At 36.5% G+C, this 23930-nt stretch overlaps 1 protein-coding gene across 18 annotated transcripts in view; it reads left to right on the plus strand.

Moving 5' to 3' along the window:
* The window catches only part of TCF4 (transcription factor 4), a 360673-nt gene that overhangs the window by 220902 nt on the left and 115841 nt on the right, over positions 1-23930 (plus strand). For 13 of the 18 annotated variants that reach the window (XM_066247421.1, XM_066247430.1, XM_066247422.1 and 10 more), the window contains 2 exons: positions 13080-13209; positions 13678-13727. In XM_066247421.1, coding sequence (XP_066103518.1) covers positions 13080-13209; positions 13678-13727 — 180 coding nt within the window. Of the gene's footprint in view, positions 1-12245; positions 12262-13079; positions 13210-13677; positions 13728-23930 lie in introns of those variants that run through there. The other 5 variants (XM_066247423.1, XM_066247427.1, XM_066247442.1 and 2 more) reach the window with 2 other exon arrangements.

Raw genomic sequence — 23930 nt, forward strand, 5'->3', positions numbered from 1 at the left:
TTTGCACATATATTTTAGTATGCTTGTTCAACTTTATCCTTTGGGTAAAATTTTAAAAGTGAAATTTCAAAGTCATGCACTTTAAATTTTTTCTATACATTTTAAATTGCCTTCTAGAGCGTTCATACCAGTTTACATTCTCAGTAGCTATTTATGAAGGTAAAATTTCTCACTGCACCTGAAAGTTTGTCTTACTGTCGTTTGCCAAATATCTTTCATATGCAGGGGTGGACGAAGTAGGTTTGGAGTTGTTTGCGTGCAGAATGTATTATTTATTTGTTAATTATTATATTATTTATTTGCATTATTTACATACAAATAACTGTAAACCTACTTTTGCCCACTCCTGTATTTATTGCCAATTTTCAAATTTATTTTTTTCTGTAACGGAATGGTTTGTGTTCTTTACCAGCCAATCTAGTTTATTTCTTATTGTAATCTAAGAGTTTCTTATTTATTAAAGGTATTTATCTTTTCTTTGAACTATTTGTTGCGAAGTTGTTATCAAACTTTTTTTATGGCTTTCTTAGTGTTTAAAAGAAAAACGTGTAGCCATAGGTTTCTGTTTCTTTAATTTTCTACGCCTAGATGTTATTGCTAACAAAGGTCTTCTCTACTTAAAATTTTTTGAAAAATTGCTTATTATATTCGTTTGGTTTTATGTTTTAACATTTGCATTTAAATACATTATGGCATGAAATGTGAAGTAAATACCTAATGTTTTTTCTTTAGAGCAAATTTTACTATTATTTATTGAAGAAATTTTTGTTTCCTTATTGATTTTTTTGAATGATGCATTTCTTATAAATCTTTTTAGACTTCCATTGCTATGTCTGTCACTGCTGGCAGTAGTACCAAACTGTTTTAATTAATTTGCTAATATAAATATATATATTTTATATTTATATATATACACACAGAGAGACACATATGCATATATGTAAGTCTATATAGTAGGTTTTCCCAACCTCTTTGTAAAAGTATTTCTTAGCTTTAATTATCATGCATTTAGTTTTTCAGATAAAATTTAGAATTATATTAGAATTTCATGTTCTCCCTGTCCCCACTTATTTTTCTCTATTTGGCATTGTATTTGTATTTGCCAAAAAAAAAAGTGTATTTTAATTTTGAGTCGTTGGTTTAATTTTACTCAAGTACTTTTTGGCAGAATATTTGTATGAAAAGCAAAGTATTTTGGCTCATTTAAAAACTGATCTAGCCTGACCAGGTGGTGGCGCAGTGGATAGAGCATCAGACTGGGATGAGAAAGGACCCAGGTTCGAGACCCCGAGGTCGCCAGCTTGAGCGCAGGTTCATCTGGTTTGAGCAAAAGCTTACCAGCTTGGACCCAAGGTCACTGGTTCGAGCAAGGGGTTCCTCGGTCTGCTGAAGGCCCGTGGTCAAGGCACACATGAGAAAGCAATCAATGAACTGAGGTGTGGCAACGAAAAACTAATGATTGATGCTTCTCATCTCTCTCCGTTCCTGTCTGTCTGTCCCTATCTATCCCTCTCTCTGACTCTCTCTCTCTCTCTGTAAAAAAAAACAAAAAAAAAAAAAACTGTGAGATTATTTTGGTGCTTTAGAAGTGTTTGTGTTGCAGACTACTGTCATGGTTTTTGTTAAACTTGCTCATGAACTAGTTCAGATAATTAGTGTCGTATACTCAAAATCTAAATATATTTATAATGAGCAATTATGAGAATACTTAGTAAACTATATGCCTGTCCTACATCCTTGACGGTAGAGTATAGATGGGTACCAATGCTCTACAATTATTATCAGGAAACTTCAAAATTACAATTCTGTTCTAAATCTGTGAAGTTAGTTGGTTACTCATTGTTATAATATAAACATAAAGGTTGAAAGGTGCTTATAAAATGTGTGTGAGAATATTGAGTAAACTGAGAGATTAGTGACTGGTTAGTTCAGGAAGGATTTACTCGAGTGAGTTTTGAATGGGATTTCAAAAGAGGGACAGGTCATTGTTTCAGTGGGAGAGTAGCGGAGGTCAAGGCTGGGAGTCTGAAGCTGGCAGTGGCTGCTGTGAGGGAAAAGGCAGTTGGAAGAAGCATGGCTTCCACGTGACTCTCACTGTCCTTAGGCCAAGTTGACGGCGGTTCTGCATCCCAGTGCCTAGAACAGTGGCTGGCTCACAGTAGGTGCTCAATGCAGCCCAGGGGACTAAATGTGTGGGAGAAGAGAGAGCAGGCCTGGAAGGTGGATTAGGTGGAATTGCCTGTGGGTGGAGTCGGAGAGGGGGGCTGTAAGCTCTGAAGGTTTCTCTGCTGAGAGGAAAGGAGCAGCCGGGCTTCAGAAAGCTAAGTTCTGACAGCAGCATATGATAAATGAACCTTCAGGGTGGGTCAGGGTGGAGGGAGGGGTGATGGGTGCAGATGACCTTCCTAAAATTTTGTGGCGTGTCTATCGTGGCAATAATTGAACTTTGAGGATGTACCCTATAAAGACACTATATCTCCATCCTAGAAAAAGTCAGCCAATGATGGCCTGGAGCTGGATTTAGCCCGCAGCATATTTTATTTATTTATTTATTTATTTATCATTATTTTTTGTATTTTTCTGAAGTGAGAAGTGGGGAGGCAGACAGATGCCCACATGCTTCATTAAAACAAAAAGAAACAAAAACTAAAACTTAAAACTTGATCCTTTATAGATAAGACACACATATCTTTCCCTCAAAAATTCTGCAGCTTCCTAATAATTCTCTACACACTTTAAAATATATTTAAGGACTCAGCATTTGTCAAGTCTGCAAATAAACCAGTTGTGTGTCTGTATAAACACACTGACCAGGATTCACCCACCATGCCCACCAGGGGGGATGCTCTGCCCATCAGGCAGTTGTTATTACTTTGTTGCAACTGGAGCCATTCTAGCACCTGAGGCAGAGGCCATGGAGCCGTCTTCACCGCCAGGCTTTGCTCCATTGAAGCCTTGGCTGCAGGAGGGAAGGAGAGAGATAATGGAGAAGAGCAAGGGTGGAGAAGCAGATGGGTGCTTCTCCTGTGTGCCCTGGCTGGGAATCAAACCTGGGACTTCCACATGCCGGGCCGACGCTCTACTGCTCAGCCTACCAGCCAGGGCCAGCCCACAGCATGTTTTTATAGATGAAGTTTTATAGGAGCAGAGCCCCACCTGTTTATGTACACAGTATGCGTGGCTGATTGAGTATGCACCAACAGAGTGGAATAGTTGCAACAGAGACCTTATGTTTGGCAAAGACTAAAATGTTTACTATCTGGCCCTTTAAGAAAATATTTGATGACCTCTGTCTTAGAACATTGTTCTTAGTGATGCCATTCTGGAAACACTAGCCTAGTCAGAGTAAGAATATATTGGCATATCAATAGCCTAAGAGAGTTTAGGCCATATAACTTCCTTTGAGGAAATATACCAAAAATTTGGATTGTGTTAAAGCTCAGTTTTTAAGCCATTGCCTTAATTATCTTACTCCTATCTCTAGTCTACAATGGCTATTTCTGTGGCTATAAGTCCACTGAACTGCATTGAGCTGCTACTACTTTTTAAACCTTCTGAGCCAGCCTACTCTCCATAGTTAAGAAACTAGAATTCGGATGCTAAATATCAAGTTAAGACTTCTTGCCATCTATTAAGGCGAGTAATTTCTCAGCCAGCTGTTTTAATTTCTTCTAGCGAGTTCTCTATTCTGTGTTCCCCAGAAAAACTGTTCTTTTTTAAAACTCTCCACGAACCATCCCTCTTGTCCTCACTGTGTCTTTGTTCCTCTTTTCTGCAGTGTCCTTTCTGCTGGGGCGCATGGTATCACCTAATCTGCTACTCTGCATCCTATCTGCACACCCCAGGTGTTCCAAATTCTCTCTAGAACGTGGCCTCATTGGGTGAATAGTGAACTATTTGACAATACAGCCCAGCCCTTTTTTAACCAAACCAGTCATAGATAAACACAAATGTAAACCATTGTGGGTGTGTTTATACAGACACACAACTGGTTTATTTGCAGACTTGACAAATGCTGAATCCTCAAATATATTTTAAAGTGTGTAGAGAATTATTAGGAAGCTGCAGAATTTTTGAGGGAGAGATATGTGTGTCTTATCTATAAAGGATCAAGTTTTAAGTTTTTGTTTCTTTTTGTTTTTTTTTTAATGAAGCATTCATAGGGTGTTCTTAAAAATCATTCCAGAGGCACAGGAAAAATTTGAGGGCCAGGCTAAATATATAGATGTAGGAATTACATGTCTACTGGGCTAGAGATGGAGAAGTTATCTTCATGATGAGAAACAGGATTTTGTAAGCATATTCTGTAGTTGGTTAATTAATTAGCTATTGAGGGCAACTATGTGGTAGGGCCTACTGTGCAGAATGTGAGCAATACAAAGATTACCGGGGCTCACTTTCTGCCCTTGAGGAACTTCCAGACTAGAAGAGAGAAATCAAGTGAATAAACACTTACTTGCCATGCAATATGAGAAATGTTACAGCAGGTGATTTTTCTTCAGATGAAGTAGAAAGAAAAGTCTAGAAGGAAGAGGACTGAAATGTGAGAGGACTAAAATGAGAGCAGACTGTGGAAAAGGAATAACAAACATTAAAAAAAAAGGAAAGAAAGAAAAAAGAAATGATTTTGAACTTCATTGGAGAAGAAGTTGACCACACCTTGGAAGCCCAGGGTAGAGCATATGGGGAAGCACGGAGAACAGTAAAAACAGTGGGAGATTTCAGACACCAGACCTGAAATTCTAACTGAGATTTCACCTGAGAGGGCATTTTGTGTCATAGCTTAACACTTCCTCGGCCTTTTACAAAGTTTTGTAAGGTGCACTACATATGATACTTAAATATAATATACCGCATTACATTTTAATTTATATTATATGTTATATAGTGTTGTATCCATATATATAGTAAGGTATTTTATATATACACTCTAGTAATATTCCTTATTAATTAATCAAGGCTAAGTAAGTACTGGGAATTTTGCTAAACTCACATTAGTATCTAAGTTAATACAATAGGTAGGCATAATGCTAGCATTTCTCAGACAAGAAGCCCGAAGCCTGCAAGGGTTGGACAGACTGTCCAAGGTTATTCAGTAGGTAAGAGCACTCACACTCAGGCGTGTGCTGCTCTACTGTGTTAGGGCTCTACTGGAGTGTGAGAGGTGAGCTTTTGATGTTAAGATGAACTGCAGAGAAACAGATTGACTCCTCCTAATGGTTGGGGTGAGGGCAGGAACAAAACCAAGAGTAAGGGATAGAGGGGGAAGTGTGCGAGGTAGAAGACAAGCATGGGCTTTGAAGTCAAGCCTAAGTGAATTCCCCTCCTGGCTCTGCTGCTTGCCAGCCACACGGGTTAGGCAGCGTTCCCACGCTAATGCCCTTGTGTGTACAATGGGGGTTATATCTTCTGCCTTGTTAGTATGTAAAGATCTGCAGCTGTGTCTGGCTCCTAGCAGACACTCAGTTGGAATAGCCGCTGCTGCTACTCCACCTATCACAGTTCCCACGACTAGGATTTTGCATTCTTCCTCCTCATCTTCGGACTATGACCACTACCACTGCTGCGACTACTGATGTTGGATAGCAACAGTAGTTGGAATTACTAAAGGAACAGATTTATGCTAAAAAAAAGAAAGTCTAGACTAGTTACATAAATTCTCAATTTGATCAGTAGCAGTAGTTCTTCCGCGTTCATCTAAATATATATTTAGTGAGCATTTACCGTGGCAGGTCTCCGGGCAAGCACACTAGGGAAAACACAAATAGGTTATTTCCTTTTTAAACTAGTGTTTGAACTAATTTCATACCACCCACTTTTGATAAGCCACGTTTTCAGGAAGGAGAACTTTGGAGGTAGTCAACACACATGGAAAGCAGACCCCTCGAAGCAAAGGCCACACGGAGCCCTGGAAGGGTTGTCAGGGCTTAAATAACTTCACAATGATTGGAAAATTCATGATACATGTCCTGCTTCTCCAGATAACCTCAATTTCTTGTGTTGTATGGTAAGCTTGTCACCTTATTCACAAGATTAGATAGTTATCAGGATACTTCATTTTAGTAAATCTTATAGGCTTGGCCACCAGGCTTTAATTGAGCACCTGTGGTGGGTACTGGGTAAGCTGGCTGAATGATACTGCAATTTCTGCTCTCTGGGTGGACAGTATCTACGTGAAAATGGTTTCTATGGATCCTTGCTCAGAAGGAGAGGCGTTTTCAACAACCTTAAAATGGACCTTTTCCCACCCAACAAGAGGAAGACTGACGTGACAGTTTGATACTCTTTTATTTAACTAAAATAGCAACCTGGACATTTTTCAGGACATTTATTGTAGCCACATGTTTATATTTATGGAAGAAGTGGCTCTAATTTCACAGCATATTAACATGTCTTATTCAAATTGTTCTATTTTTACACTGGAACGAAATTGCTGAAGAGAGACATTTTAAGGCAAGTAGTGGTTATAGTATACTTATCAAATTATATATTAAATAAACTTCCTAAACTGAGAAGGCACATAATCTGAAAAGAAGATAGTTATCTTAAATTCTATATTATTTCTATCAGATTTCTTCAGGTCTGCTTTTATTGGAGGGGACCGATTGCTTTGCTGTTTTCTTTTTGCTATTTTCTACTTTCTCACTAACGAATGTAGTCTTCTTTTTAATGTGGAAAGATGACTTGGGAGTCAAGAATGAATTTTCAGAAACCACAGAAAAACCCACCTCATTTTATTGTATACAATAATTTTATTTTAAATTTGAGAGGCAAACAGGTGAATGCATAGATCTTGCTAACTCTTGGACAGGTCTAATTTTACTTTACAGTCATTCTGTTTATATACTTTATGGAATATTTACTATGGTAACCTTTGTACCCCACTGTAACATTTGAATATGAAGTGTTATTTTTATAGGAAAAGATAATATATTTGAATTCTTGAATGTCTGGTGAAATAGAATCAGTACTAAAATAGGTGATTTTGTAAAAGGTCACTTGAATTCTAAGGGAGTTAGTTATACACATTTCCAACCAAAACTATGAAGTGCATTCATTTATTTTTTCATGATGTAATGAGGGAATAAATATTTTTTTAAGAATAGCTCTTGGTTAGTACCACGTAACATTCATTAAATACCTGTCATTGGCCTTGCCTGAAGAAAAGCAAAGTTGTGCCTTTTTGAAATCATTTGTCAGTGGCTGATATAGTAGTAAGAATTTGAACTTGACATCCCATGATTGATAAAATTCTATCAAATGCATTTTTTTTTGTTTTTACACACTTATGTGGGCACACCTAATGTGGCTAGTTTTCTTCTCACATATAGTTGAATTAATAGTCACAGTTTGCTCATGCTTGCAAAAGCAAAATTAAATGAGCCATTGAAGTAATCCTTGTGGCAGTTCCAGGAAAATGGCCACTTAAACTGGAATTATTGAGATGGATTGTTGGCCAGTTTCTTTATTAAATATGGAACAAAACTAGCCATTTCTTGTTGCCAGCTTAACTCGCACCATTAGGCTATATATCATCACTATTTAACTCTTTTTCAGTCCTTTTTTCAAAATTATTATCTCAATGTATACTTTCCATCTGAAAGTGGGACAGAAATTCTGACAGTCATTCACAACCTTCGAGGAATTGTTTAATCCTCAGAGGATGGTGAATCTGAGGGGCAGAGGAAGGAGGGTAAACGTGCTGGACACCAGCTCTCCTGGACATTTTACATGTTATTTCATCTGCTCCTGATAATGCTATAGTAGAGCTTTTACTATTCCCTATTTACAGAGCAGGGAAATACGGTTTAGGGCAGTTACATAACTAACCCCCAATCACATTGCTGTATGCCTCTGAGCTAGGGTTCCGGCTGGCATGTCTGACCTCAAAGCACCTTCCCCCTTTCTCTGGGAGGGTTAAGTTCTCCTTCTGACTTGTACCATGTGCATGCCACTTTTAGAGTGAAAACAGAGAACCTTGTTCAAAAGTCCTTAAAAGAAGATCTTTGCTAAAAGATCATTTTAATTTGCATCTCTCCGCAGCACAATAACAATCTGTTAAATCCCTAATTATGAAAGTTGTCCTTGCCTTCTTATCTTTCTAAATGTCCCCATTTTCTTTTGTTGAAGCCAAACATAGGACAGAAAAAAAAAATCCAAAAAGGTGCATTCCAGGAACTTCAGGTTTAGGACTAAAGACTGTCCAAAGACTGACCTTCAGTTCTGAGCGTTGAAGTTCAAAAGTGGACAGGTGGAAATACTGCGTTCTTCATTGCCCTTTGGTGCGAGATAGATTCTATGTTGCAGAGTAAGTGCCAACAGCAGCAAAATTATCGTCCCCTCCTGCTACTGTAGTAAGTCAGCAATGGCCCTTCTGTGGTCAGAATGGCAAATTCAGCAGCAGCTATTCGACGGGGATTTGCAAGAACTTCCCCATGGCTGTTAGGAATCTTATTCAGCAGTGTCTTTGAAAACCCAATTCTGTGCAGAATTAACTGTGTAGAAGTGACCTCGGTAGTGATTTTCTTTCTTTTTTTTTTTATTTTGGAAAAAGAGTTTTAAATCTAATTTGTAAGTTTTCTCAATGTGAATTTTGCACTTAGCATTGTGAAGTCTATTAGATACTTAAAATTTAATGTGGTTCAGAATTTTCTTTTAATATTCACGTAAAGCCTTCCAAAATTCCTAGCTTTATAGAGTCAGTTCGCCGCACAAAGCCACTATACATCACTTAGGTTTGTGATGAAAGAAGGGAATTGCAGCTGTGTGGGTACCAGAATACCCAAACATGAATTAGACTCACAAGCATTTGGCAATAGTTCAGAAAAGGGGCTTAATCTGGCTTCATCTGAGAATGCTTTTCTCTGTTCTACAACATCCCCCCAAGATGTTGTGTCTGATAGCGGATCACAACGTAATGGGAGTGATGCAAAATCAGCGCAAGCCCTAAGAACTGGGGGCACCTTTGCCTTCCCCCAGAGATTTCTTTCCTTCTACTTCTTTTTTATTTTGCTCTCCCAGATTCCAACTCTGAAATTCAAGGTCATTCAACTATTAGATGAATTAATTATAAGCCAAAAAGCAGCATTCACTTTACTCTGATCTCACTCATATCTATAATTAAGGGTAAATATAATCTTCCTTTTTAGAAATGTACCACCCACCTATTACATTTAAAGTGCTGACTGAAATGAAATAATAGTTCCGAGCAAGATGATTTTAGTTTAACAAGGAAAAAGTTGATAATTTAAGCTTGAAGAGGTTCGTTCTATTTTTGATTACCATTCAGTTATAAATCTAATTTGAGATATATGCTGCTTTTCTGTTACTCAAGTTTAATTCATGGTTTGCATTCGTGGTTGCATAAGCAAGTTCAGTGGTTGATCGAGGATGTTGAAAAGCTTCCCCCGAAAGAAATGGGGGCAGGGTTGAGAATGTGTGAGAAAGACAGTCTGAGACCCAGATCTGATGTAAAACAAACAAAAATTTTAATTGAAAGGGACCCTCTCAGAAGGCTGCACTTGGCATTTGAGTGGCTGTTTTGGAACTGGCTCTCTGCTGAAGGATTGGCTGCCAGGGGGTGAACCCCAAAATATTTAAACCTGATCAACAATATCAGCTTCTTTTATTCTTTGGCTAGATTATTCTGAGTCTTAAAATTTTTTGTCTTTCAATAAAACAAGGAGTGAATAAGGGGAAGGGCTCGTCTCATCACATTGCAGACAGTTAAACAAAATGCTAAACTCTGGGTTTAAGATTTACAGGTTAGCTCTCTGCGATGCCACATCTTGCTTCCAGTGTTTCCTGGCAGACATGGGCGGCTTTCTCCCAGGGCCCAGCCCGACCGCAAGGCATGAGCTTGCACAATGTCAGAACCCAAAACCTTTCAAGTCCTGTTGGAGGCAAAGATGGAGTGGCCCATTTTAAAAGTAGACTTGAGCTTTCAAACCTAACTTTTGTTAACCATATTCATTTAGGTAAATTGGTATATAAACGAATTCCTTATCCATTCTATGCAATACTTAATTTGCCTTAAATCAAAGGTAATTAACTTAAAAAAATTTTTAAACTCAGGTTTTTCAGCTGGTGGAAAGTTTTTTATCTTCCTCATTGCTATAGAGTTAAGGGTGTGATGTAAAAGCCAAACACTAGTAAATGGTTATTGTTCATTTCACAAGTATACCCTGCAATAAGAACACATATTTTTATCTTAATATTACCTACGGGGGTGATTAAGGTTCCCTTAGTGTGAGGAAATGCTTATTGTTGTTGTATTTGAAAAGTGACTATTGTCCAAGTGAAAAAGAAAAAGATCTAAACAAACAAGTCTAAAAAGATGGAAACAGGAATGTACTTTATTTAAAAAAAAAAAAAAAAAAAAAAGGTTAGCGTGAGCCACTACATGTTTGTAGCTATTATCCGGTTTTAGTACGAAGTCACTTTACATTGTTTGTGGCTGCACTTTCCAGTGTTGGCTATATGAATTATTTACAAGTGGCCCATGAAATGATTTTCTTTTAAATTAACAATAATAAGGTCAGCCACAGCAGTTAGCTATCACATAGTTAGCATTATATATTTTTCACAGCTCTAGTGTAAATGCTGCTAAAATATACTATAGCAAGTGTGTTTGTTTTTCTGTTGACCTATTGATGGCATCTACCTTCTTGGTAACGGAAACCTTTGCTACCAGCACCAACAAACTATAGCAATGGAGCTCGTTAAAAAGACAAGCAAGCATTTCAACATATTTTGCTCAGCCCTTTTGTGAATATTTTGCATAATTTTAGAAAAATTAAAATGAAGAAATGAGATAATGCCTATCCAGAATACAAAGTTATCTATGGTTACCAGAGAGGAAGGGATTGGGGGAGGACTAAGAAGGTAAAGGGGATCAACTCTATGGTGAGGGGAGGAGACTAGACTTCAAGTGGTGAGCATACCATGGAGTCTGCGCTATGTGCTGATATGGAGTTGTACACCTGGAACTTGTATAGTGTTATAAGTCAATGTTACCCAATACATTTCATTAAAAATTAAAGTACAAAAAAGTTACTAATAATTTAATTTTAAACTCCTGTTTCCAATGAAATGAAGACTCGTGTAGATTTTCCAAACTCTAAGAAAGTTGTGATTTAAATCATTCACAGGTTTGTTGATGGAAATTTCAAAGAAACTTAGATTTGGATTTAAATAAATATAGACTTTGTTAATAAGATTTACCAGGAGTGAGATTTTGAGTTGAGATTCTAAAGTTTTTTAACAGCATTTTTATAAAAGCAAAGAAATCATTTGATTTTATATTGTTGGATTTCTGATTTTGTAGGAAACTCTTTTATAAAGCGTTCTATATCTTGTTTTGTCATTGCATAGCATTTTGACATCTTAAATTCAGAAGAGTCAGTAATTGAGCATGTGGATGTCAAATTTATTAACTGGTAAATAATCTGGTCTTTATTAGCTATTTATGTGGTGAATATTAAGATACTTGCAATGAGTTTGTTACTACTCAGAATGTGCTTCCAACCAAAATCTCCTCCTTGAACTTTATTTTAAAGTAAGGTTTATTATGTATCCCTTTAAAAAGTCTGAAACTGGAATCCTGCGAAGACAAGCTTGTCACTCACTAGCTGATTAGTCCTTTATCTATTACTCATCCAGCCTCACAAAACTCCCTGGGAATGAAGAGGGTCTCTTTATGATATTTAGCTATATGGCGGTGGAAAGGGGAGGTTTGAATTTTTGATTTTCCAGCTTATGGGTCATATTTGACCAACTGCTTTCACTAGCAGACATGCCACTTTGTTGAGCTATTTAGGAATCAAAAAGACTGCCTTAATTTAAAACAAGCACCCTTTGTTTTAGTTGGTGACTGCCTTGTGAAATTTTTCAGTTCTCAGCGGGTTAACCAGGGAACAGGGGCAGAGTCATAATTGGCCTATTTAGAGTATTTTGCATGTGAATAGTGTGTTAGTGAAGCATCCCTAAGTCTGTTGTGAGTGACATGGTGATTAGAATTTAGATTAGGGAAAACACATTCTGTACTTTATCAAGGACAGTAATTAGTTCAGTCAGTAAAAGTTGATTACAAGTAACGATAAAGTTAGATTTTTAGTACTTAATTTTAAAATTTCTTTATTAAATAGTAAATTTGATCTTAATATAAATGGTAGTATCTACACTTGTTTTCTTGCATATCAGAATAATTAAAAGAACAATGTGTCCAATGCAGAGTATAATCAGGCGATTTATATGTTATGGGTAAGTTTCGCTGTAGTTTTTAGAAAATGTAATATTATTATATAATCTTTCATGTGTCATCATTTTTGAAGGTTTAGTAATTTGTCACACCATGATAAGTTAATGATATTTGTGAAAGTTTTCTCCTGTTCAGGTAAATGTTTAATCTGTGGGGATGTGTTTTAGCCTCCGATAGTCCTCAAGAGGGCATTCTAAAGTTCTTTAATTTGTTCCTGTTAGTGTGGAAAGCCTACTATATGTATAATTTCGGAAGTTAATGTGAGGATTTGAGTTTCCTCCTGGTTCGGTGGCATTTTCTTCCCCGTGGCGCTGTGTTAATCTGTGGAGGCTCGCGCTGTGCCGATGCAGAGGCAGAGAGTTCTCAATGGACTGGAGCACCCACACTCAGCCAACGTGAGCAGCTAGCCGGGGAAGCTGTGTGCCTTAGAAAGATCAGATGCTTCTTAGTTCTTGTTTAGGAAGGTCAGGAATAGTTCCCAGATGTGAGCTTAAGTCAAGATAAAAAAAAAACATTAGTCTTACATAAGTGTCCTTTTCTTTTCAATTAAAATGTTAGTCAATTTAAAAGATTAAAATATTGCTTTAAAGAGAATCACCTTTCTACCTTCCTCTCAAAAGTAAAGAATTAAAAATTCACAAACTGTGTTGGCTTTTTAGACTGCTTTTCTTCTCTTTTTTGTTATGTTGTGTTTTAATTGTTTTTAGCTCAGCAGCAGATGCTGTTTTCTTTATTGCGTTGGTTTAAGTACTATCAGTTGGGGGGTGGTGAGTGTGAAAAATTAACCTTCTATGTTTGTTTTCCCTTTTGAACCTTTTAGCAGAGTCTCCTTGGAGGTGACATGGATATGGGCAACCCAGGAACCCTCTCACCCACCAAGCCTGGCTCCCAGTATTATCAGTATTCTAGCAATAACCCCCGAAGGAGGCCTCTGCACAGTAGTGCCATGGGTAAGGTATCCCTGTTTGAATGCTTGAGTGATGATTATTGGTCCTTCCCCCCCCCTTTCTTTCTTTTTTAATATCACCTTCTAATTCTATCCTATCCTGTAAGCCCCCATCGTAAAAATTTGCTCAGTTTTCAGGCGCATCACTCCCCTCAGTAGTGCGTTGGGGGAGGGCGTGTTAACAAGGTACAGAAGCAGAACTAGTATGGTGAATGTTTCCCTATGTTCTCTTGGCTGCCCATGTAAGAAACATTTTAAACAATCTAAGCATTAAAAAGTTAAATATCTTGACTTTTATGAAAAAGTCAGAATTTGATTTCTGCCAGAATACGGGATGATCTCGGTGCCAACCTTTTGCCAAGGTAACGAGGGAAGAGAGTCTGGTCCGGTCCAAACGGCTCGGTGGTTTAGTCTGCTTTCATTAGGAACCTGGGCCTGTGCGGAGCTCACCGGCCTCTTCGTTCTCTTTCAGAGGTACAGACAAAGAAAGTTCGAAAAGTTCCTCCAGGTTTGCCATCTTCAGTAAGTACCGCTTGTTTCTGCTCTCTCCGTGTTCATTTCGTTCCGTGTTGTGAGATGTGAGGGCAGCTGGAGTGAGGTCCCGTGCGCCAGAGCAGCATGTGTATCTGGAATATGGGTGTGGAAGAGGGGACCTGCACGTTCTGGCACGTGACCCCGTTGGGGTGACTAATGGCACATTCTGGAAGACTGGGTGATTGCGCTGATATTCAGCCGGTTAAGCTCTGAAGAGAGCCCTGAAAAGGTGCCTGAAGTTCTGTGAGTTTTACCTGTGCAGAGCTTGCAAGAGAATGAGTATTAGTTTCATGTGTTGGTTAAATTCTTTGTCAGTATTATGATGATTTATGGATTTGCATGCGAAAGGAGATTTGTGGAGAGGATTTAGGAAAAATTTACATGGGTTTCAGCCCAGAGTGCAGAGAGAATGTCTCTATTTTCTAGAGAGGTTACCGAATAAAGACTGCAAAGGTAGCTGCATCTGTAGCCATTTGTGTCTGGAGTACCAGGTGACAACAAGAAGAACCCAGCTGTCACCAAAAGCATTCTGGGTCTTTTTAATCGCTGGAGCTATATGCAGGACTGGCTGAGGCCCCTCTAGCACCCAGCATAACAAACAGTGGTTGTGATCACAGTGAAATATGTGATATCTTATTTTCAATTCTTATATGCATTTTCAAATTTAGGGTCCTGGATGTTTTATTTAAAACTGGTCTATTTCTAATAATTTCCTCCTCATATAGAATAAAAATGTGAGTTCTTCTCTTCTTGTTTTCTGCTTCTTTTCTCTTGGTTTCCATTCTTCCTTCCCAGGAGATAGATAGATATTTTAATTTAATTCTCTGCTCTGTAGGGCACTAGTATTCTTTGAAAAGAATAATGCCCTATTCTAGGTTTTCATATTCTAAAATAAAATTTTATTTAGATTCCTGAAAATATATTACTAATCAATGCTTGCATACCACCTTTATTTTTAATAAATTAGAAGAATAATAGTTTCTGCTAATGTGCTATTAGATTAACCCAAACACCTGTGTATCTGACTTGATTTCAGTTCATCAAGAATTATTAAGTGAATATATCAGAATAAGTCTTATCAGGAAAAAAGACAACTTTTGTAATTTGATTATTATGTGGTAATGTCAAAGAGACATCACAAAGTTATCCATACATACAGAAAAATGTTGTGTAACTGACATTGCCAATATAAAATAGTCACTTTGGACTATTAGTAAGTCACTTAAAAATGGTTTATTCTTTGATTTTTCTATGTTGTATTGAAATTGACTAATACCCTTTCAGGTTTTTTATAAGCACATTTTAAGCTTGAAGTTTGTGGTAGATTTAATATAGATGAAACTTTAGCTTTTAATAGCTTTTATGACAACTTGAAATGATATAGTTCTCACAGCTGTTTACATTTTGAACATGCCTGAACATAATACGGACAGTGTTAAATACAATAAGTGACCTTTGAATGTTCTGAAATGATAGAATAGCTGAGTGGTATAAAAGCTACGTGAAACTTAACCCGCTGGTACCCTGTGTATATGCCTCATATTCACACAAATTTAGTTTGTTTTTCCAATGCTAAAATAATGCAGAGGTCTGCAGTTTCTAAAGAGTGCTTTGGTGTGGCCTTAGATATTATCTATCTGCTTCTTCATAGTTAACAACAATTTCTCATAATTCAGTGTACATTTTTAAGTATTTCCCTGGGGGGGAACTGGCCACTATAGAAAATTTCACTGGTATAATTTTTTTGTTGCTATTAAGACAATTTATGTGTTGCTGATATGTTGTCATATGTTCAGCAATATTAAAGTATATTTTCTTTCTGAAGAAATCTGGAATTGAAAATTTAGTCTGCATCAATTTTTAGTTTTTGGTGGTCCCTTTAGGATTTAGTCTTCATAGAAAGTATATCTTGGCTAAATGTGTAATGGTCCTTATAGGACATTGTGGTAAATAGGACCCCTTTTTTGAAAGACAAGAAGAAAATTCTATTGAAATGAAATTTTTTTTTATTTTTTATTTTTTTGCATGTGTTTGATTTTCTGTTTTATTCAAGAAGGATAAGATAGTTGGGCTGATTTTTTAGACTCCAATCATCTATTTATTGTAATTACTTTTTTTAAAAAAATCTCAGCTCTGTTTAAATCACAGTGTAATTTAGTTTATATTTGCTTTGTTGTATGTATTGATTACATGTGTTACCACCACACAAATGTATTTTATTTTGACCCAGAGAGATGGTCTGTGTAGTCACTGCATCACTTTTACCCTAGTAGATCTATATTTTTATATTTTTAGGTCTCTGCTATATTTATTTTTTAAGCTCAAATAAAATTATGAATATGTATTTGATGAGGGATACCTCTAAAACCTGCTTCAATATGTATGAGTATTGTTACAACAAATAAAACATTGCAAGTAATAAGAGATTTCTTTCAAAGTGATCATGACTTGATAAAGACATTTGTATGTTTTCTTCCACCCATATTTACCATGGTAAATAGTAGTAAATCGGTCACAATCTGTTGTGTCAACTCACTTGATTTTTCTTTTCAAAATGGGTCCTTTCTCTTCCTTAACATAAAACAAAGAAAATTTGAACTGTAACACCTGTAACCAGATATGTATGACACGATGGTGGTGCAGAGGCTGGACTTCTTTTGCGGCCATTAGGCTTGATGTTCACAGGAAATCCAGAATACGGGGGCGGGGGGGGGGGGGAGCTTGCCTGGCCCTGCTTTGGAAAATGCTGCAGCATCTGTGGGAGAGAGAAAACAGGAGCCTGGCCGACAGCATGCCACGGATCTGGCAGGCTCCTCGCCTGTGTGTTTGCACTGTGTGCGGCATCTAGGCCTATCACTGTAGAGGCGTAACAGTGAGAGGGCGGCGGAGAACCATCCTGTAGGGCCCATCGCACAGGCGCAGTGGCGTGGAGGAGGTCTGTCCCTCTGGAGAACAGAGGCCTGCAGTTAGGACTAGGGCGCCTTTTTGTTTTTAAGGAAAGGCAGTGTGAAATGACCACTGATTGTCCACAAGAGCCCTGCTTAGTGCAGCAGAACACCCTCATGTTACCTGTTCAAGCTCAGCGTGCTGCTCTTTTCAGTCGCCTCCCGGTTTCTTGTAGCCCTTACCTGGTGGTGAGACTTTAGTAATAACGCTTTGTCTTTTGTTGAGGCCAAAATTTGTTCTTCCTATCTAATTTCTTGAATCTACTTCTGAACTTCTTATTTGCCTACTTTCAACATCTTGTTTTTTTAATCATTTATCATCTTGAACTTAATATTTTTCAACTTCATGGCTATTTCCAGCAGATTTCTCATGTTTGTATAAACTAATAATCATGCACTTTAAATCATGAATTTATGCAGAAATATATACCACTTTATATATTTATATATAAATAAATATATATAAAGGCATATAAATGTGCCTTAAAGGCACATTTTAGAAAAATTAGAAAAATTATCCAAGGTTCTTAGAAGTTAACATAGAAGCATTAAAATCTAGAAAGCAAAAAATGTTCATCTTGTGCAGTCTTAAAGTATTTTTCCAAACACAAAAACCTCCATTGTCTTTCAGAAATGTCCTTGTGCTCACCAATGTGTAAATACATAAAACTTTCCTCTTATTATAATTTGGAATGTTTCAAAAGAATATGCATTTTACCAGACACTATTAATAACTACAATCATTTCACTTCAAACATTGGTGGAATCTGTCTCCACTTCTACTCTGGGTTTGAAACCAGTGAATTCACTATCATTTTCAGTTGAAATACCTTAAACTTTAGAGTTCTCTGGAAATAAGAACCTTTATCCTTAGAAATAGTTTATGATTTCTAATGTCACTAGTGAGCCTCTATTCACACTGCGCTTTTCAGTAAAGTCTATTTTCTGTGTTGAATTGCAGTTTTTTTTGTTTGTATGTTTGTTTTTTGTTTTGAAAATCAGAAGGATCTGCCAAGCTTTGTATTAAGTGATCAGGAATTGTTTTGAACAAACAGATTTAAAGGAAAACAATCTCTACTATCATAAATATTCTAAAATAAAATTTGGAACCTCCAAGAAAATTTGAGGCATGAGTCATCATTGTGTGGATTTGAAAAAGAAAATCTCATTGTATATGAGATACCAGGGTTAGCAATTTTAAAAAGGAAAGAATTCTAAATAAAATGAAATTTTAAATTTTTGATGAGACTTGGGATAAATCTCGTGACATTCATTGTTCTGTGTGTTTTCCATTAAAGAGAATATTTGAAGGTTTCTAACATGATGTTGAGTTCATACCTGAAACTATTTTAAGAAAAAATCTTTTTCTCAAATGCATGAAGAAATCACAAGCAATTTCAAAAAGAAGTGGTAAATGGTTTTTTTTTTTTAAGTAGAGGCCCAGAAATTATATATTATCAAGAAACTCAGTACTTAAAATGCATGATTTACCCATCATTTTTGAAACTGATTATAAGGAAATCTCAATGATGCTTTATCATGTCAACTACATTTTAACTTCAGTGATAATACAACTTTTGTTAAAATGAAATTTATAGTAAGTTTAAAGTAAACTGTCAGCCACCTGGACTCCATCCTGAATAGCAGAGTCTAGAAGTAGTCCGTCAATTGTGTGACAAGTAAAAGGAGGAGGAGTCTCTTCAGATTCATTCCTGGGAAGGTAGATAGATACTTTGTGAAAAAAACATAACTGTCAGTGTTTACTTTAAAATATTAAGATAGCTCACATTATTCAACTTTAAACCTTGGTGTGCCCATATTCCACTTTAAGATACTGAAATAATGAAGTTTGGATATTAAACCTGTACTTTCTAATTATGCAAGTATATAGTCAGGAAGGAGGTAAAGGATAATGCCATTAAATCATCCCAAATTGGAAAAACATATCATTCACACAGTTTACATAGAATGCGTAGTGTGACACTGTGGAGCACCTTGAAATATGACAAAATACTCGCCGCAGAGTATTGATTATTTTGTGCAGTTAATATTGAATTCAGTGAACCAGAAGCTTCAGAAGTTGAGCATATTCATCGTTTCTTTGAAAACTGATCTTATCAGTTGCAGTTAGAGGTTATGCTTTTTGTTGTGATGGCTAGTTATGGAACAAATATAGGAGAATCTCTATATTTAAGTTTTCATTCGGTGTTTGTATTTCATTAAAACTCGTTCAAAAGCATACAATATTCATGCAAATATACAACATATATCACATTAAGCGTTTTAGTCTCAGGAGTTTGCTAAAAATTTCTGTATTTTTGTTTAAAATTTTTAGTCGCATTTAGTATAAAACTGGAATCATTTGTTAGGAAAGAAGAAATACATTTCAGGGAACTCTTATTTTGAACCTATTTTATCACTTTCATTGAGTATTTTGGGTGAAGTCTTGGATTCCATCTGAGTTGTTTAATTATTAAGAAATCTAAGACACCTGTGCAGGGATGCTTTACCTAGAGAGAATTGTAACAGGACTTGCATATGTTTTGAAATTATAAAACTTGTTCTTCTCTGCAAATTTATTTTGTTTGTGGAATAATATTGATGGTTGGCTTAATATTTGGTTGACTACCATTTTTGTAAACTTTTAATATTTCATTGATTGAAACATTTGTTCTATTTCTTAGCATAGTAATTTTTTATCATCCCCTCCCCAATCATTGATAACTTCTGCATTTTTAAAGTGTGTTTCTTGGTTTCAAACCTCTAAAGCTTTTGTTTGAAAGTAATCAAAGTTGGAGGACTAAATAAGATTCTCTCGTAATAGGTAGCAATAATCCTAAAGGAATGAAGTGTCTCTTCAAAAATAGCAATGTTGTGTTTTCTTGAGCCAGATGAAATTGTCAGACTGTGGACAGACACTTGCTTTTCTTTTTCTTTTCTTAATAAATAGCCTTGAATTCTTAAAATGAACATAATGTTGCATTCAAAGCAATAGCATGAGATTTTGAGCCTTGATCTCAACTGTCCCAGGCTCTGTGTGCGCAAATGCGTGCGTTCATATTAAAGGAATAAGAGCTTTTATAAAATGCTGTGCAAAATATGTAATTTTCAATACTCGATTATTTTATCTCACAACAGCAGCACGTGAATGATTCCCGTTTCTGTGCGTTGCAGCTGTTGCAGAGGTGCAGAGCTAGAGGGGCTTCTGCTTTGCATGAGCTGAGGCTCCCTCTTCAGAGAAGTGGAGGTAATGCAGCCCATTCTGCATTTTGTAAAATTTCCGATTGGAAAGGAGGATTTCAGTTGTGGTGAGGAGTATGTATTTCAGTTCTAAGAGAATGTGCAAATTAGATTTTGAAAAGGACATTTTAACAATTATATTTTAGTGTTTTGATTACACCCGCTATTGTCTCTCTAGTCTTTTTCACCTGAGGAGTTAATCACAAATATGCTACTAGGGTTGAAACTTTATGTATAAGCGTTTACTCCTACAGTGACCAGAAGAGGATCTGTGTGTAGATTAAATTTCACTAAATTTATTTTGAGTATTCGGTGGAACAGAAGACCAGGGGCATCTTTTACTGAATCCCCTTCACAGCGAATTGTAAGGAAAAATTTTTTTTCTGTTGCTAGAATTCAGTTATGTTTGCAGTGACAGTAATTAAAAGGCATTTCTTTTGTGAACCATGGACTTATATTAGAAGGACTTACATTTTCTCAGAAAAGTGACCTTTGTGGTACATTCCTCACACATACACATAAAAACTGTCACTGTCACCACTCACTGTTACCATGTTAGAAAAATGCTGTTTTGAAACAATTATTCTGATATCATCTGAGAATGAGTGCCTAACTGTTTACAGCCGCCTCCTCCCTCCCAACCCATATCGTTCTAAATATGCCTCCTGGATTATACTTATAATAATATTGTAATGGCTTTCATTCTACCGATTGGCACAGTGTATCATTATATCATTAGCTGCTATGAGAAAGCAGTTTCAAGTAGGTTGCTGATTCTTAGCGTTAATGTTTTCAAGTAACCCTGTTTGGGGAATTTGGTTGTTTCACAGGTGCTCGGGTGTATTAACCCAGGATACAATAATATTTTCTGGCTTCCTCATTATGAAACAAACTTGATACAAAATAATTCAATAATAAGTAGAGTATAAAAGCTGGGGGTTTATCATAAGAAAGTCTAATAACTTGAGTTGTTAGCAGATGGGCTAAAAATAAAATTTGTCTAAGGATGCAGCAGTGCTGAACTCATTTCTCATTACTCATGAGGCTGATTTTAAAGCAATGTTCATGGCCTAGTGATGAAGATTTGTTAAATCAATTTGAATTTTCTAAATCATAAAGATAAATAGAAAATAAACCTTTTCTTATAACTATTGTACTATTCAAAAGTATCGTTATGTAATAAAGAGGTACAAATTCTGTCATTTAATACTGAGACTAATGCTTAGTGAGTGAAATTTATTACCAGAGACTTTGGGTCCCTTATATAGTACCTCTATATAAATTTTATTTTTGGATGTATACAAGACAGTGCCACATATAATCTGTAGCTTAATTGATAGTGCTGGGTAAAAGAAAACAGAATTAAGCATATTTATTATGAGCACAGATAGTAGGTATTACTAGAATCAAACCCCAATAGGTAATTATTTTACTTATAATTATTCAGACCCCAATAAGTAAATATTTTACTCATAAAACAAAATAATGCAATTTTCTTTTCCCTTTAATAAATCACATTAAAAATCTATCTATGGAGTCGGATCCTATAATAAACTGGGAGCATTGGGTGGGGGCATTTTGGGGAATTTTCATCCATCCATCCATCTATTCATCCATCTCTTTTTTCATTTATACTCACTCAAAATATCTTATTCAACCAAACTAAAAAACTAGGCATACCATCTATTATTCATTTTTCTTTCTCTTCTATGTACCTTTTTTTTTTTAATCATAAAGCTTCACAACTAAGGTTTTTCACGTTTAAGCAAATTCTCATTGTTGTCTCACTTGCATCCCAATTTGTGGGAATGACCTTAGCATTTTAAAGAGCACAAAGTCTAGCCTTTTGAGACAGTTGAGCAATCAAAAAATAAAATAACAGAGGGACTTTTGTCCTTTATGCTTATTATGTCACCACCTTGAAGAAGATACAGGTCTTGTTTTATATACATAATTTTTGTCCTTTAGAAGCTAAACTCATTGCCTTATGCATATTACTTGGGAATGTATTTCCAGTGAATGCAATAAAAAGTAATATAGGGTGGTAGAAATAATACTGCACTAGTAATAAAGAGATCTTACTAATTTCATGTCTGATATCCTTTACTTATTTACCCAGTGGCCTTGGTGAAGCCACACACCTATTTCATGGTATATAAAATAGGTAGAAATGGCGCCTGCTTAATGAGATGATGTTTATATACTAATAACACACCCTTAACATAGTGTTAGCTCTGTGCCAGACACCAAGCACTTTTCATCTATTAAATCATGTCATCCTCCAAAAATCCTGTGCAATGGGTACTACTATTTATTCATGACTAAGCAAATGGAGACACTGAGGAGTGAAGGTACATGTTCAAGGTCACACAGCTAGTAAATGGCAGAGGAGGTGTTGAGACCGGCACCAGCAGTCTCCAAGGTTTTTGTTCTTCGTTATGATGCTATGCTCCTTACAGCTATTCAGAATACTCTGTAGACCAGAAGCTCTGTACATCTTGGTTGTTGTTCATTCAGCATGTATTTGACGATCTAGAATAAATTAAATATTCAGAAACTTCATCTCACTGTAGAATGAGTCTCAACACTCCCAAATATTGCCCTAGTTATAATGTACAACTTCTACCCATTAGGCAGGTCCATTACAAAGACTAGACAACCCAGGGAAACATTTTTGTAATAGAAACAGTATGGTCTAGTGGTTAAAAGCATAGAATCTGAACAGCTGGTTTTTTAGTTAACTGGGTCTCTTACTAGCTATATGGCTTTGGGGACATGATGTAATATACTTAAATATACTTAAATTATTTTCTGAAGAATAAGAAAATATATGTAACTCTTAAGGATTTGTAATAAATAGATGACAGAATAAGTATAGTATGGTTAGTATAACATTGTTGCATTGTAAGTATCTAAGAAATGGTAACAATTAATGTTAATAATAATAAACACTGGCAATGTTAACATTAACAACAAGGTAACTTCCTTTGTTTTGGCACGTGACAAAAATTTAACATGTCTCTTACTCTAGTAGTTAGTAGTAGAGCAGAAACTGAGACCAGGGTTGCAAATTGCATGCAGAAAAATTTTACCTAGTGAAGGTCACTGGGTTTTCCCGAAATTATGAAATATTTCAAGTGCTTTATGTAATGTATCTCTTTGTCCTCAGCAGTGTCTCTGTTCAGCCAAGACATCTAGTCATCCCTTTGAATCATTGGTCTTCTCACTCTGCAGTTTGTTTTGGAAGTATGGACTCCCATCTTTTTCCTTTGAAATGTATAATCAGTGCAAGATGGCAAAGCTCTTCATAATATGATTCCCTCTACCAATAGTTGGTTTATGCCTAAATCAGTCCTGCCTCTGAGTGATAAGGAGATACATATTTCTTTCCTCTTCTGTCACTGATGTTCTCTGGTTGACCAGAGCTGGGTCCTCCGAGTGGGGCGTGAGTCCACCTCGGCAGAGCTGGCTTGGTGACCCTTGGAAGCAGGAGGTTGGCCCCGGGGGGTTAATTCATCCGGCACGATGAAGATGAGTTGACTAGGTGGGTGTGTGTGGCAGTTTGTTTTTTTTACAAAGTAAAACAGAATTTGATTTGTTTAGGTAAATTTCTAACATTAAACAGGAATATTTATACAGATGTTTTAAGGGTAAAGTCAAAGAGTTGCTGGATTCTGGCCTTTGCAGCATTGTAATGTGTTTTTTCTCAATGCCACTGCTGAATTCATGAAAGTATTTTTGCTTGTCAGCTGTGGGAAACTTAAAACAATTTTTGTAAGGGCTGATTACTTAACTCTTTCATTTAAGGGGAAAAATAACATCTGGCAAAGGGGGTTAGGGAGAAAGATGGTCTCTACATTCCCCACAAATGTCTTTAACCAGCCGATTTTAATTTACAGACAAACCAGGCATCACGTTGGGACCCTCAGGAAAGATCCTTTTGGGCCGGACCTCTCCCTCCTGTCCCCGAGCAGGAACTGAGCCCTGGGCTCACAGACCTTTCCCC

Source organism: Saccopteryx bilineata, chromosome 11 (assembly GCF_036850765.1).
Source record: "Saccopteryx bilineata isolate mSacBil1 chromosome 11, mSacBil1_pri_phased_curated, whole genome shotgun sequence".
Classification (NCBI taxonomy): domain Eukaryota; kingdom Metazoa; phylum Chordata; class Mammalia; order Chiroptera; family Emballonuridae; genus Saccopteryx; species Saccopteryx bilineata.